At 43.6% G+C, this 13,470-nt stretch overlaps 1 protein-coding gene across 1 annotated transcript in view; it reads right to left on the bottom strand.

Annotated features, from left to right (window-relative positions):
• Nucleotides 1-543: 543 nt before the first annotated feature.
• The window catches only part of CCDC60 (coiled-coil domain containing 60), a 201,580-nt gene continuing 188,653 nt past the window's right edge, over nucleotides 544-13,470 (bottom strand). The window contains exons 13-15 of the mRNA XM_021007905.2: nucleotides 7,322-7,453; nucleotides 5,754-5,943; nucleotides 544-1,200 (exon numbers count right to left, since the gene is read on the bottom strand). Of these exons, the coding sequence (XP_020863564.1) occupies nucleotides 1,096-1,200; nucleotides 5,754-5,943; nucleotides 7,322-7,453 (427 nt within the window). The 3' untranslated portion in view covers nucleotides 544-1,095. The remainder of the gene's footprint in view (nucleotides 1,201-5,753; nucleotides 5,944-7,321; nucleotides 7,454-13,470) is intronic.

The raw sequence follows: 13,470 nt of genomic DNA, 5'->3' as shown, positions 1-13,470 counted from the left end.
TCCCCAACCCATCTTAATCCCAGTGCCTTCCCTCTTAATTATTTCCTCTTTATCCTGCATATAGCTTGCTTTGTACATATTTGTTTGTGTGTTATCTCTCCATTAGATTGTAAGCTCCTTGAGGGCAGGAAGTGTCTTTTGCCTCTTTTTGTATCCCCAGGACTTAGCACAGTGTCTGGCACATAGCAGGTGCTTAACAAATGTTTACTGATTAATTGACTGACTGAAGCTTTGTCTCAGGGTGCTGAAATTTAGAGATTGTTGACAGCCCTTCTATTCCTTTAGCAGTTTAGATATAACATCATTTAGTACTTAGCAAGAATAATAAATTAAAATAGGAAGCTGCCATGTTTCTTTTCTTCCTCCACTCTTTCTCCCCTCTCCAGGACCCATAACAGCCTCCCCAAGTGGGGGCTTGAGGGTGTGATTCATGCTATTTTCCCCAGGTGCAAAAAACCATGCTGTCCCAGCTTGGACCAAGAGTGCTCCCATATGTCTGACATTCATTTCCATTTTATTACCAACAATAAATTGCATTTGGTGGAAAGTAGTAAAGAGACATTGGGAAAGGATGGAACACTGGACCGAACCTGATAGAACACTAGAGTGATGGACCTGAGAGGGGGGAAGGTAAGTGGATTGGAGGAGCCTGGTGGATTCCGGAAGGCTGGGTTGTTGGAGAGCAGAGCCCCAGTGGGAGACCCCCTCTGGCGTCTGACTTCTGGCGTGCAAAGGGTCCCTGAGCTGGCTTGAGTTTTCTCTTATGGTGGCGAAGAGCAGTCTCCATCTTTTTTGGAGGGAAGTTGAGCCTTGATGAAAAGCAGGGATGGAAACCAAGGTGTGGCTGGTCAGGCTTTTCTCATTTAGGGGGTGTCGGAGCAGGATGTGAGAAGCTTGGGAGCTGGGGAGGAGGCTGAGTTGGCTTTCTTCCTCTTGGCTCTTTGGGCAGTGGGGCTGGAGCTGAAGGAGGCACTTCTCTGGGCACTGCCAGCCTCCCAAGGGTTCCAACACTTCCATCTACATTCCCCGTCTTCCTTCACAGTGTTCCCATTGCCAGGCTGGGCCGTCCCTTGGCAGCCTCTGGCTTCGACCTCTCTAAGGGGGTGGGGCGCTGTGGCTTCTCATGGGAAGGTTGACCCGAGTCCGAAGCCACTTGATATAGTCCGCTTGGGGCATTTGGACAATATGTTCTCGTACAAACTGTGGGAAGAAAGGCAGAGATGCAGTAAGCAGAGAAGTGGGACCCTCCCTCTGGGGGCCCCATGGGAACCCCAGGCTCATGGAATATCAGAGTTGGAAGTGACCTTAAGGATCACAGTGTCCAACAGATGGCCACCTGAATAAAAATCCCTTCTACAACATTGTCCACAAGGAGTCCTTTGACTCTTGATTGAAGACTTCTGGTGAGGAAGAGCCCATGACTTCCAGAGATGGCCTATCTTACTTGTGGGGAGGCAGAAAGTGCAGTGGAAAGAATGCTAGCTCTGGAGGTCAAGGGACCTGAGTTCAAATCCCACCCTGACCCTTTTGTTGTTGTTCAGCTGAGTCCAACTTTTCGTGACCCCATTTAGGGTTTTCTTGGTAAAGATACTGGAGTGGTTTGCCATTTCCTTCTCCAACTTATTTGACAGATGAAGAAACTGAAGCAAACAGGGTGAAATGACATGCCCAGGGTCACATAGCTAGTAAGTGTCTGAGGCTAGATTTGAATTCAGGTCTTCCTGACTCCAGGCCTGGCACTCTATCCACTGTCCCATCTAGTCACTCAACAAGCAGACAGCAGCCCTTACGACTTGTAGAAACTTGGGGAAGTTCACTTCATTGGACTTCAGTTTCCTCATCTGTAAAATGGGGAGGTTGTCCTAGCTGGTCTCACCTCAGAAGCCTCTTCTAGCTCTAGACCTAGGATCTCACAAGTCCAGTTCAGGACTGGGGTGGAGTAGGTTATGTCTTCATCCCATGACCATCCATTCTCTAGTGGAAGGATCCAGCTGAAGGGCTCTGCTGATTCTCAGGCCTCTGCCTGCCTACACCAGCATCAACATAGCACAGTGGATCTGGCTTGAATCTTGGCTTTGCTTCTTCCTACTTGTGTGATCTTGAGAAATTCACTTATTCTCTCTGTGCCCTGGTTTCCTCCTCTGTCTCATTAAAGTTTGTACTTGAGGTCCCTCTCAGCTCTCCATTTCGAGCCTCTATTCAACACTGTGACCTTGGGACAAGTAATTTAACTTCTTGGAATCTCAGTTTCCTCATCTGTAAAATGGAGACAATAGTCTTTGCCATGCCAATGGCACAGAGTGATTCATAGGGTCACATCTGGAGTTGCAAAAGACTTTAAGGGCCAAGTGGTCCCACTCCTTCCTTCTGACAGCTAAGGAAACTGAGGCCCCAAAGAGGGAAAGAACTTGTCCCTGTCACACAGGGAGTAAGCAGCAGAAGCAGAATTTGAATCATGGACCATGGGGGTCTTAGAACAAGAGCTGTAATGGACCTTAAAGGCTGAGTGAATCCAACTCCCCTCATCTTACAGATGGGGAAATGGAGATCCATCGAGGTTAAATGACTTACCTAAGGTCATGCAGCTACTAGAAAGGGACAAAGCTGGGATTGGAAACCGAGACTAGATTTGGAGTTCTTTCCCACAATGCCTCAATGGTGGGGTGCAAATATGAAAATGGATAAAAAAACACTTTGCAAATTTTAAAGCTCTCTATAAACCTGGGCTATTATTAATAATGTAGGGTCATTTTGGAGAGAATTGCTTCTTTTTCCCTTTCTTTCCCTTTCTTTCCACATTTCTCCTGATATTTTTAGTTTTTGATGAATTCAACATTCCTTCAGGCATGTGCAAAAGTCTCTTAGCATGTAGTCTCTCCTCCTGCCCTCCCAGCACCAGCTGCCTGAGGGGGCCTCTCAGACAAGCCGGGGAAGCCTGACTGGAGGCTGCCAGCAGGCAAGCCCTTTGTGTGTCTCCATCGGAGCATTTACATCACAGTAAATCCCCATGCCCCCTTACTCTATGTATTAAGACAGGACTAGGGCTGTGCTGGAGGAAGCTCAAGCCTTACTCAGAGAGCCAGTTGTTAAATTTTCAATGTGAGTATTTACATCTCAGAAATGAGCAATGCTATAAATCAGAGCTTGATTTCTCATTTTATTGTCTAGACTTAAGAAAGGAATGGAAAAAATGTTAATGTGGATTAAATTTAAAAGTGTATCCTGTATGCATTCCCCACCCCAATCCCCCAGTCAATTGTTAAACATTTACCAGAATCCTACTGGGTAGGAAAAGCATCTAGCCATGAGGCTACACTTTGTGGCTGTATTATGTGCTGGGGGACAGCAGTCCTGGGGATAACTGGGAGTTGAGAAAATAACAGCCACGTTCGAGCCTGATCTTAGACCCATGTGGCAAATACTGGTATATCCCATTGAATTAAAAGCCCAACTAGAATGGTCTCAAGTGCTCTGTATACCTATACTTGAGCTGAGTGGACTTTTGAGCCCTGTATAATCAAGAGTGGAAGAGCAGCTACTGAGAACTCTGTGGCATTGTGGTGACAGCGCTGGACTCTGGGTCTGGAAGACTAGAGTTCCGATTCTGCCTTGGGCACTTACCATCTGTGAAACCCTGGGCAAGTCGCTTGTCAGTTTCCCCATCTGTAAAATGGGGGTAATACTAACTCTTACCTCACAGCACTATTTTGAGGATCAAATGATATAACATATGTACTTCAATACTATATAAATTCTAGCTAGTATTATTTGTGGGGATTCTATGGACTTCCTACAGGGGCTTGGATTTCTCAGGGTTGAGCCCACAGACCTGCTTTTTTAGAGCTGGAAGGGACTAGTCTATACTATTCATTTTATTGAGGAGGAAACTGAGGCCCTAGGAGTTTGACTAGCTTACAGTTAGACAAGCAGTGCAGTTGAGAGCCAGGATTTGAACCCAGATCATCTGATCCCAAACCTCTCTCACTTTCTATGATGTCACATTGATTCTCAGGTATGGTTCTGGCACTTGGGGGAGGAAGGGGGAAGGGAACAAGCATTTATTAAGCACCTACTGTGTGTCAGGTAAAGCTAAGTGCTTTACAAATATCATCTCATTTGATTTGACTTGGGGAAGGGCAGAGCTGTTCTCTGGCTTTCCTCGGACATTTCCCTGGTATGGGCACCTCTCTTTTGTGCATTCCTTGAAGTAAGGGACTTTTATTTTTGGCCTTGCATACTCAAGTACGCAGGACAGTGCCCTGGACATTCAATAATTATGTGTTCAAAGGGTCCTAGATCTAATGGTGGAAGGAGCCCCCAAAGACCATCTAGTCCAACCCCTCCTCATTTTATGGATAAAGAAACTGAGGCACAGAAAGGCAAAGGCATTTCCTCAAAGTCACACAAGCAATATGCCTCAAAATGGGGACCACAGGTCTAAAACAGGAGTGCTCTAGTCCCATCCAACTCATTTGGGTGGACGTGATGAGGCCCAGAGGGGTGAATGGATTTATTCCTCCAGGTCACAGTTGCCAGTGGAGGTGATTTGAACTGAGTGCCTCTAGATTCCTGACCCAGCCCTCTCTTCCCACTGGACCTTGTTGCTTCCTTGCTGAATTTTTTAATCAACTGATGTGCTGAGCAGTGGGAAGAGATCCAGGGGAGCTGTGTGTTACATGTGAATTTCCTTCCTCCCAGCATCTTAGGGAGTGTGGCCAAGCTTAGTACCTCCTCTAAGCAGTGAAGAGTCAGTTCTTCAGGGGGGGCTGAGTCTATGATGATTAGTCATTCATATACAGCTCTGCCCACCACACTTTTGATACAGGAATTGTTCTGAGATCCTACCTCAGTAACCTAATGGCATGATTAGGGGCAGCTGGGTGGCACAATGGATAGAGCACTGGGCCTGGATTCAGGAAGATCTGAGTTCAAATCTAGCCTCAGACACTTACCAGCTGTGTGATCCTGGGGAAATCACTTTACCTTGTTTGCCTCAGTTTCCTCATCTGTAAAATGAGCCGTAGAAGGAAATAGAAAACCTCTCTAGTCGTCTTTGCTAAGAAAACCCAAAATGGGGTCACAAAGAGCTGGACGTGACTGAAATGACTTAACAACAACGATTATAGTAGAAAACAAACTAGAGTCAGAGGAAGGGAGATGGTCCCTGTTAGCTTTCTCCATGAATGCAAATGTGACTTGAATAATCCCTGAACCACAGTGACCCTCAAGATCGGTGCTCACACAGCAAATGAGGTTCTTTTCTGAAATTTCTTTCAGTGGTTTCACATTTCTGGTTAAGCTTCTGGATGGAAACCATCCTAGGAGTATCTCCAGCCCTGTGCAATATTCTCCTGTCCTTCCTGCACTCTGAGGTCCAGGTTGACTCACTTTTGGCAGACATTTTTGCCAGAGGACCTGAGCCCCTGAATGGAATCTGATGACTATGTGGGTGACCGTGGGACAGAACATGGGATCAGTCCTTGGTGACATTTGTTAAAATATAGATGTTATACATGAGAAGTCACCTTAGTAATACTTTAGTATGAATTAATTTCATAGATTGGCTCCTTTTACCTAACAAGATTCTGAGCCAATGGGGGATTGCGACAGTGGCATTTCACTAAGGACAATGGAATTAGAGGTCAGAGAGGACCCCAGTCAGCCATGGAGCCGCATACAGGCGTTGAAGAGGTAGAGGGGTGATTGTTGGAGGTGGACACCTGGGCCAGGGAGCAGCCCTTATTGATGCTTACCTCAATGGCCACAGCAATGTCAGGGGAGCACAGCTCCCATGTACGGAGGTCCTGCAGCACTCTGAGGAGGACATGTGGACGGATTCTGAGGTCCAAATTCTCTCCATGCTTTTGTAATTTCTGTAGGATTTTCTTGGCAGGACGATATTTCTTTAAGTCTTCCGGGAGTTTAGATAATAAGTCAAAATACCTTCATTTCCAACAGAAGAGATCCAGTTAGAGGAGCTACTAAAGATATTTTCTTTGGGGATCCCTCAGGGCCTGAGCCTCAGTTATCTTCATTTGTACAACAAGTGGGTGGGCTGGAGATTCTCTAAGACCCATTCTCAGTTCTTATAATCTTCGTTGTAAGGGTCCCCCCCAACTCTGACATTTCCTGTTCTAAGGGTCCTCCCAACTCTTACATTCTCTGTTTTAAGGTGCCTTACAGACATACTGGTTCCATGTCTTAAGGTTACAAGTTGCCCCAGGAATCTCTCTAATAAATGCTTACTGATTGTCTTTGTACCTTCATCCCTAGCACAGTACCTCACACATTGTAGGTGCTTAATAAATGTTTGTTGATTGAGCCCAACTCACCAGGGTATCACTTAGTAAGCAACCACTTGTGGAGGACTAAAATCATTCCTCAATCTTTCTTTGGAGTCATTAGTGTCTCTTTGGGAGTTTTCTATTTACTCCCACATGAGATGCTCAAATTTAGAGAATCCACTCCAAATGTTCACATGGACTATTTGGGCGTGACCTATGGCAGAACATTTTGAGTTCACTGGTCTGATGAGCCCCAGTTGGACACATTCTAGCTTGACTCTAGCATAGTGATGTCATTTTGGGTCTCTTCGAGAATGAGAGACAACAACTGCTTACTCCTACGGTTTGTTGGTTTATTCCCCATATCCCACAATTCTCTACTTTCTGGATTATGGTGTTTCTTGGCTCTCATGAATCTTTGTCAATAGTGATGATCCCACCTGCATATCCTTCCTCTATTCTTTGTATGTATGGACTCCCCCTACTAGAATGTAATCTCTTTGAGGTCAGGGACAACTTTGCTTTCTTATATTTTATCCCCAGAGTTTAGCATAGTGCCTGGCACATGGTAGGAACTTTTTCATTCATTCATTCATGGTCCCTGAGGTTCCTTTTAGCATTAGATTTATGATTCTATGAGCAAGGATGAGACTCTGGGTTGTATAATGGAGGGAAGACTGGCCTGGGACACAGAAAATCTGGGTTTGAATCCCAGCCCTGCTCCCTAAAACTTGGTTGATCTGGGCAAAATCTCTCTGTGTCTCAGTTTCTTCCACTGTAAAAACGAGGGTCTTAGAATTAGATATGCTTAAGGCTTTTTCTAGTTCTGATTTTCTATGCAATTTTTTGTGGTTTTAGCACCAGGGACAGAGGTTTCAAAGAGCTTAGGTTTGGGCTTCTTCTAGAGGTCTTCTCTTTACCCAAGGACACTTTTGGGGTGACACATCTCTATAGCTGAAGAACACCTGGGATTATAGCTATACTGGGAAAGACCCTCCCTGATGGGGCAGTCAACTGAGCTAGTTTCCATTCTTTACCAGTGGTTAGCCAACTCCTCTGCATCTCCTCTTGTTATAGTGATTGGATGTCTCATTTTTTCTATGTCTTCATAAAAATTGGAGACAATGCTGAAAGCAAAAAACTTCTGGAAGCCTCTTTCTTCCTGCCTCCTGTAAAACAGGTCATGAGAGGGGAAGAGAATCAGAATTCCATCTTGGGCAGTTGACAGCCTTCCCATCCTTCAAGGACTAGCTCAAATGTCACTTCTTTCAAGCATGAAGCAATACCTCCTCTGGAATGACAGGGTCACTGATTTATGCAGTGTTCAGTCTTTTGTATTCTACTTATTAACTTCCCTAGAGCCTCAGTTTCCTCATCTGTGAAATGGAGATGATAATAGCACCTACCTCACAGGGTTGGCTGTTCATCAAATGAGATAAGGTATGCACAGTACTTTTGTAAACCTTAAAATCACTATGTAGATGTGAGACCTCAGAAAACATGGATGTTCTTGGAGGCCAGGGATCTTGTATTTTTTATCATTATGTTCCAAATGTGGAAGGCAGCTAGGCAGCACAGCAGATAGGGCATTGGGACTGGAGTCAGGAAGATCTGAGTTCAAACCCAGCCTAAGACACTTCCTAGCTCTGTGACCCTGGGCAAATCATTTAACTCCTGTTTGCCTCAGTTCCTCATCTGTAAAATGCGGATGCGCTAGAGAAGGAAATGGCAAACCATTCCAGCATCTTTGTCAAGAAAACCCCATGGGGTCACACAGAATTGGACACAACTGAACAACAACAACAATCCCAATGTGTGGCATGGTGGATAGAGGGCCAGCCTTGGAACCCAGAAGACATGGGTTCAAATTCTTCCTCTACACCATACGAACCCCAGGCAAGTCACTGAATCTCTCAGTGCTCCCAGTCATTTCTTCAAGATTCCAGGTTGCAAAGAAAGTGCTAACCTACATTAGTAGAGGCAGTTTCCTCATCTATACTAATGAAATCACAGGTTCAGTCCCTTTCTCTATTCCCACCTTACAAGAGGACATGGACAAGAGTTGCCCAGGACAGGGAGCCCTGGATGGGTTGACTAGCTAGAAGGAACATCCACACATGAGAGGGATCATGGCTCTATTGGAGGCTGTGACTGTCCCTCCAATGGGACCAGTTTAGTGTCCTGCAGTTCAATTCTATTGAGGATCTACTCTGGGCCAGGAGCTGAGAATACAAAGACAAAATAGAAACAGTCCCTGCCTGCTAGAAGCTTACATTCTCTTTTGGAGAGAAAGAATGTGTATGTTGAAAATATACAATAGGAGAGGGGAAAGAATGACATGAAAAGCCTAATCAATCAACATTTATCCAGGCACCTAGGTGGCACAGTGGATAGAGCTCTGGCCTTGAAGTTAGGAGGACCTGAGGTCAAATCTAGGCTTAGACACACAACACACTTACTAGCTGTGCGACCCTGGGCAAGTCACTAAACCCTGACTGCCTATCAAAAAGCAAAACAAAAACAAAAAAACAAAAAATAGTTATTAAGTGCCTACTAAGTGCTAGGCACTCTGCTAGGTGCTGGGCTATGATGACAAAAGAACAGACCGAACTCCTTGATAGCAGGAACGGCTTTTTTTCTTGCCTTTCTTTGCATCCCTAGCATTTAGCAAAGTGCCTGGCTTACAGTAGTCACTTAATAAATGCTTGTTGTCTTGATTTAATATTCCATTGGGGGAAGCAAAATATGTATATATATATATATATATATATATGTAAAATGTATATGTAAATACTTGTATATATGTAGGTAAAACTATACACAATGAAAACAAGGAAGATTTGGGAGGGTATGAAGTGAGGAGGACCAGGAAAGGTATCAGGTGCAAGTTGACTTGAGATGAGTCTTGAAGGAAACTATAGGTTCCAAGAGGTAGAGGTAGGAAGGGGGTGCATCCCAGGGCTCCAGAGATAGAGGAGGGGGTGCATCCCAGGGCTCCAGAGGCAGAGGAGGAGAGTGCATCTCAGGGCCCCAGAGGTGTAGAGTGGGATTAGACTGACATAGAAGGACAGGGAGTGGTGGCCAAGGATGGGAGCTCCAGCCTATACTATCTATAACTCAGAACCAGAGGGATTCTGAGTGGAGCTATAGGAAAGTAGATATCAGACCCTTCCTGGTAATGTTGCTAATGTTGATCTGATTATCAGTGTCTGTGCAAGAGCTGGAAAAAGATTGGAGAAGAATAGATGCCCAGCACCTGGGCAGATGATGAATCCTTAGTACTGTCTATTGGCCAGGGTAGGAATGTGGAGTCCTGGTATCTGGCTGGTTGAAGAAGAGGGAGGAATGTTTGAGTACTTGCCTTCCTTATAAGACAGGTAAATCAATCACCAGCTCTGTGCCAGGCACTGGGGATGTAGTTACAAAAAGTGAAATAATCCTTGCTCTCAAGCAACTGGAATTCACTCTAATATTGACTCCCTTGCTTCCTCCAAGGTGGGTACACAGTTAGATGCTTAGCAAGTGCTTATGAAATAAATGAATTTTTAGTAGTATCTTTTATTTCTTTGTGGGACTGGTCCAGTGGGTTTATGCCCATGGGGGTAACGGGGTTATTGTTAGTGGTGATGGTGATAGTAAGAATACGTCGGCTCCAAATGCACCTGAGAGTTTTCCCCACTTGCCAGATGTGGTCCAGATGGGCAGCTGGCATTTTCAAGAGACTATGAAGCAGCAAGGGGTGACTGTTAGTGGCTGAGGATGAAGCCAGAATATTGATTTCTCCCTTAGCTTCTCCTTGAAGAGGTCGGTCCATCAACATTACTGATGGAATCATCAGGTGAAGATCCCTGTTTTAGGGACTCCTAGCCCATCCCTGGACAAGTCCCAAGACAGGTGTGTTTAATGTTCATACCAATATCATTTTTGGCAGGCAGGGTGGCCAATAGAATTTGCATGTTTTAACTACCAGAATATATTTAGACATTTACTGGTGACAGAATAGATTTTTGGCACAGTGTTTCTCAGGCTGTTTTCTCTTTGATTGGCTTTGAAAAAAGAAAGCTGCTTGTCTCCAGGGCATAAGCCCTTCCCCTCCCACCACCATCTCTCAGAACCCTGCATGTGGCTCAGGAGGACAAGCTCTGCCCCTCTGACTCATTCTTTCCCCTGAACCTTCTCCCCCACCCTTATAGTCTGCTGCCTTGCTAGACTTTGATCCCTCTTTTCAGACCTGGTTCTATCAATCACCACCCCTCCCCTTCCCAAGCTCCACATGCCATCCAGTATCAGAGGTGTGTGGTGGCACCCTTGAGTAGGAACATTGAAGGGGAGAAGTGATTTGGCCACAGTTTGTCAAACAGCCCAGACGTGCCAGAGGTGGGCTTTGAACCCAGGTATTCTGAACTCAGTCCATGCTGACTGGACTATGCTGCTTCTGTTTTTTCTTCTTTTTAAGAATTTAACAGTTTTTTTATTATTTATTTATATAATTGTTTTCTTTTTAAATTTTGAGTCTCAAATTCTCTCTTCCACCCCTCCACACCCACTGAGAAGACCGGCAATATTCTATCAGTTATACATGTGAAATCATTTAAAACGTATTTCCATATTAGCCATATTTCAAGAAAAATAAAGTGAGAAAATCATACTTCAGCTTGTCCTCAGAGTTCATCAGTTCACTCTCTCAGAAGGTGGATAGCTTTTTTTTTCATCATGAGTCTCTTGGAATTGTCTTGGCTCATTGCATTGGAGTAGCCAAGTCTTTCACAGTTGATCATCACTTCAACATTGCTGTTACTGTGCCCCGTGATCTCCTGGTTCTTCTCGTTTCGCTTTGCATCAGTTCATACAGGTCTTGCCATGTTTTTCTGAAACCATCCCCCTTGTCATGCCCCATAGCACAATAGTACTCTATAACAAATCATATGTCACAACTTGTTGAGGCAGATAGGTAGCAGAGTGGATAGAGCGTGGCCCTGGAGTCAGAGGGACCTGAGTTCAAATCCAGCCTCAGATACTTTTTAGTGACCTTGGGCAAGTCACTTAACCCCATTTACCTCAGTTTCCTCATCTGTAAAATGAGCTGGAGAAGGAAGTGGCAAACCACTCAAAGATCTTTGCCAAGAGAATGCCAAATGGGGTCACAAAGAGTAGGACATGAATAACTGACAAAGCAACAATTCAGCCATTCCTCAATTGATTAGCATCTCCTTAATTTCTAATTCTTTGCGCCACAAAAATAGCTGCTATAAACATTATTGTACATGTAAGTCATTTTCCTTTTTCTTTGATCTCTTTGGGATTCAGACCTAGTATTGGGATTGTTGGGTCAAAGGGTATGCACAGTTTTAATGCCCTTTGGGCATAGTTCCAAATTGCTCTCCAGAATGGTTGGATCAGTTCACAACTCCACCAACAGTTCAGTAGTGTATTTATTTTTTATTCCTCTCCAACATTTGTTACTTCTGATAGGTATGAGGTGGTACTTCAAGAGTTGTTTTTACTTTGCCTTTCTCCAACCAATAACCCACCCAAGAAAACTGAGTATAATTCTTCAGGGGGAAAAATGGACATTTAATGAAATAGAGGGCTTTCAAGCATTCCTGATGAAAAGACCAGAGCTGAATAGAAAATTTGTCATTCACACACAAGACTCAAGAGAATCATAAAAAGGGTAAACATGAGAGTAATCATAAACTTAAACTTTTTACATTTCCATATGGGAGGATAATACATGTAGAACATTTTTAGAGCATTTTTTCATATGACTATAGATAGCTTTGATTTCTTCTGAAGACTGCCTGTTTATATTTTCTGACCAATATCAATTGAGGAATGGCTCTTATTTTTACAAATACAACTCAGTTCTATACATAGTGTAGATTTGAGAAATTATGCCTTTATCAGAGAAACATGCTGTGAAAAATTTTAATATTATTTCATTGTCTATGGCATCTTTTAGAAAAATGTGGTTTCCCTAATTATCCCTTAAGCCTATTTTTGTTTTTGCATTGTCTGAGATCATGATCACTACCCCTGCCTTTAATTCAGCTGAAGCATATTAGATTCTGCTCCAGCCCTTTATTTTAACTCCGTATCTTTCTGTTTTAAGTGTCTCTTTTATAAAGAAGATATTGTTGGATTCTGGTTTCTGATCCATTCTGTTATCTGCTTCCATTTTATGGGAAGCATTTTATGAGTGAGCTCATCCCATTCACACTCAGAGTTATGATTACTGTATATTTCTCTCCATCCCTCCTCCTCCTCCTCCTTCTCTCTCTCTTTATCCTGTCCCTACTCAAAAGTCTATTTTGCTTCTAACCACTGTCTTCCTCAATATGTCCTTCCTTTTGTGATTCACTTCTCCACTTTCTCTTATCCCCTTTCCCTCCTATTTCTTTATTGGGTAAGTTACATTTCTACATACAACTGAGTGTGTATATATATTTTTCGCTCTTTGGATTAATTCCAGTGAGACTGAGGTTCAAGCATAGCCTGCCATGCCCCCATTTCTGCCTTCACTATAAAAGCTCTTCTTTGTGCACCTTTTTTTATGTAAGAAAAACTTTCACATTCTACCCCTCCCTTTCCTCCTCCCCCCAGTGCATTCCTCTCTCTCACCCCTACAGTTTTTTGGAGATCATCCCAACATTAATTGACTCATACCTATGCCTTCTGACTATATAGACTCCTTCTAACTGCCCTAATAACGGTAAAATTCTTAGGAGTTACGTGTATCATCTTTCCATATAAAAATGTAAACAGTTGATTACTCTTTCATGTTTACCCTTTTTATACTTCTCTTAAGTCTTGTGTTTGAATGCCAAATTTTCTATTCAACTCTGGTCTTTTCATCAGGAATGCTTGAAAGTCCTCTGTTTCACTAAATATAAATTTTTCTCCCTGAAGGATAATACTTGGTTTGGTTGGGTGGGTCATTCTTGATTGTAATCCTAGCCCCTTTACCTTCTGGAATATCATATTCCAAGCTCTCTGCTTCTTTAATGTGGGAGATGCTAAATCTTGTGTGATTCTGACTGTGGCTAAACAGTATTTTAATGATTTTTTTGGCTGCCTGAAGTATTTTCTCTTTGACCTGGGAGCTCTACAATTTGGCTATAATATTCTTAGAAGTTTTCATTTTGGGATCTATTTCAGGAGGTGATTGGTGGATTCTTTCAAGTTC

The sequence above is a fragment of the Phascolarctos cinereus genome, unplaced genomic scaffold, assembly GCF_003287225.1.
Source record: "Phascolarctos cinereus isolate Bilbo 61053 unplaced genomic scaffold, phaCin_HiC Scaffold_4;HRSCAF=312, whole genome shotgun sequence".
NCBI lineage: Eukaryota > Metazoa > Chordata > Mammalia > Diprotodontia > Phascolarctidae > Phascolarctos > Phascolarctos cinereus.
The sequence above is the reverse complement of the archived record's forward strand: the minus strand, read 5'-3'. Positions and strand labels throughout refer to the sequence as shown.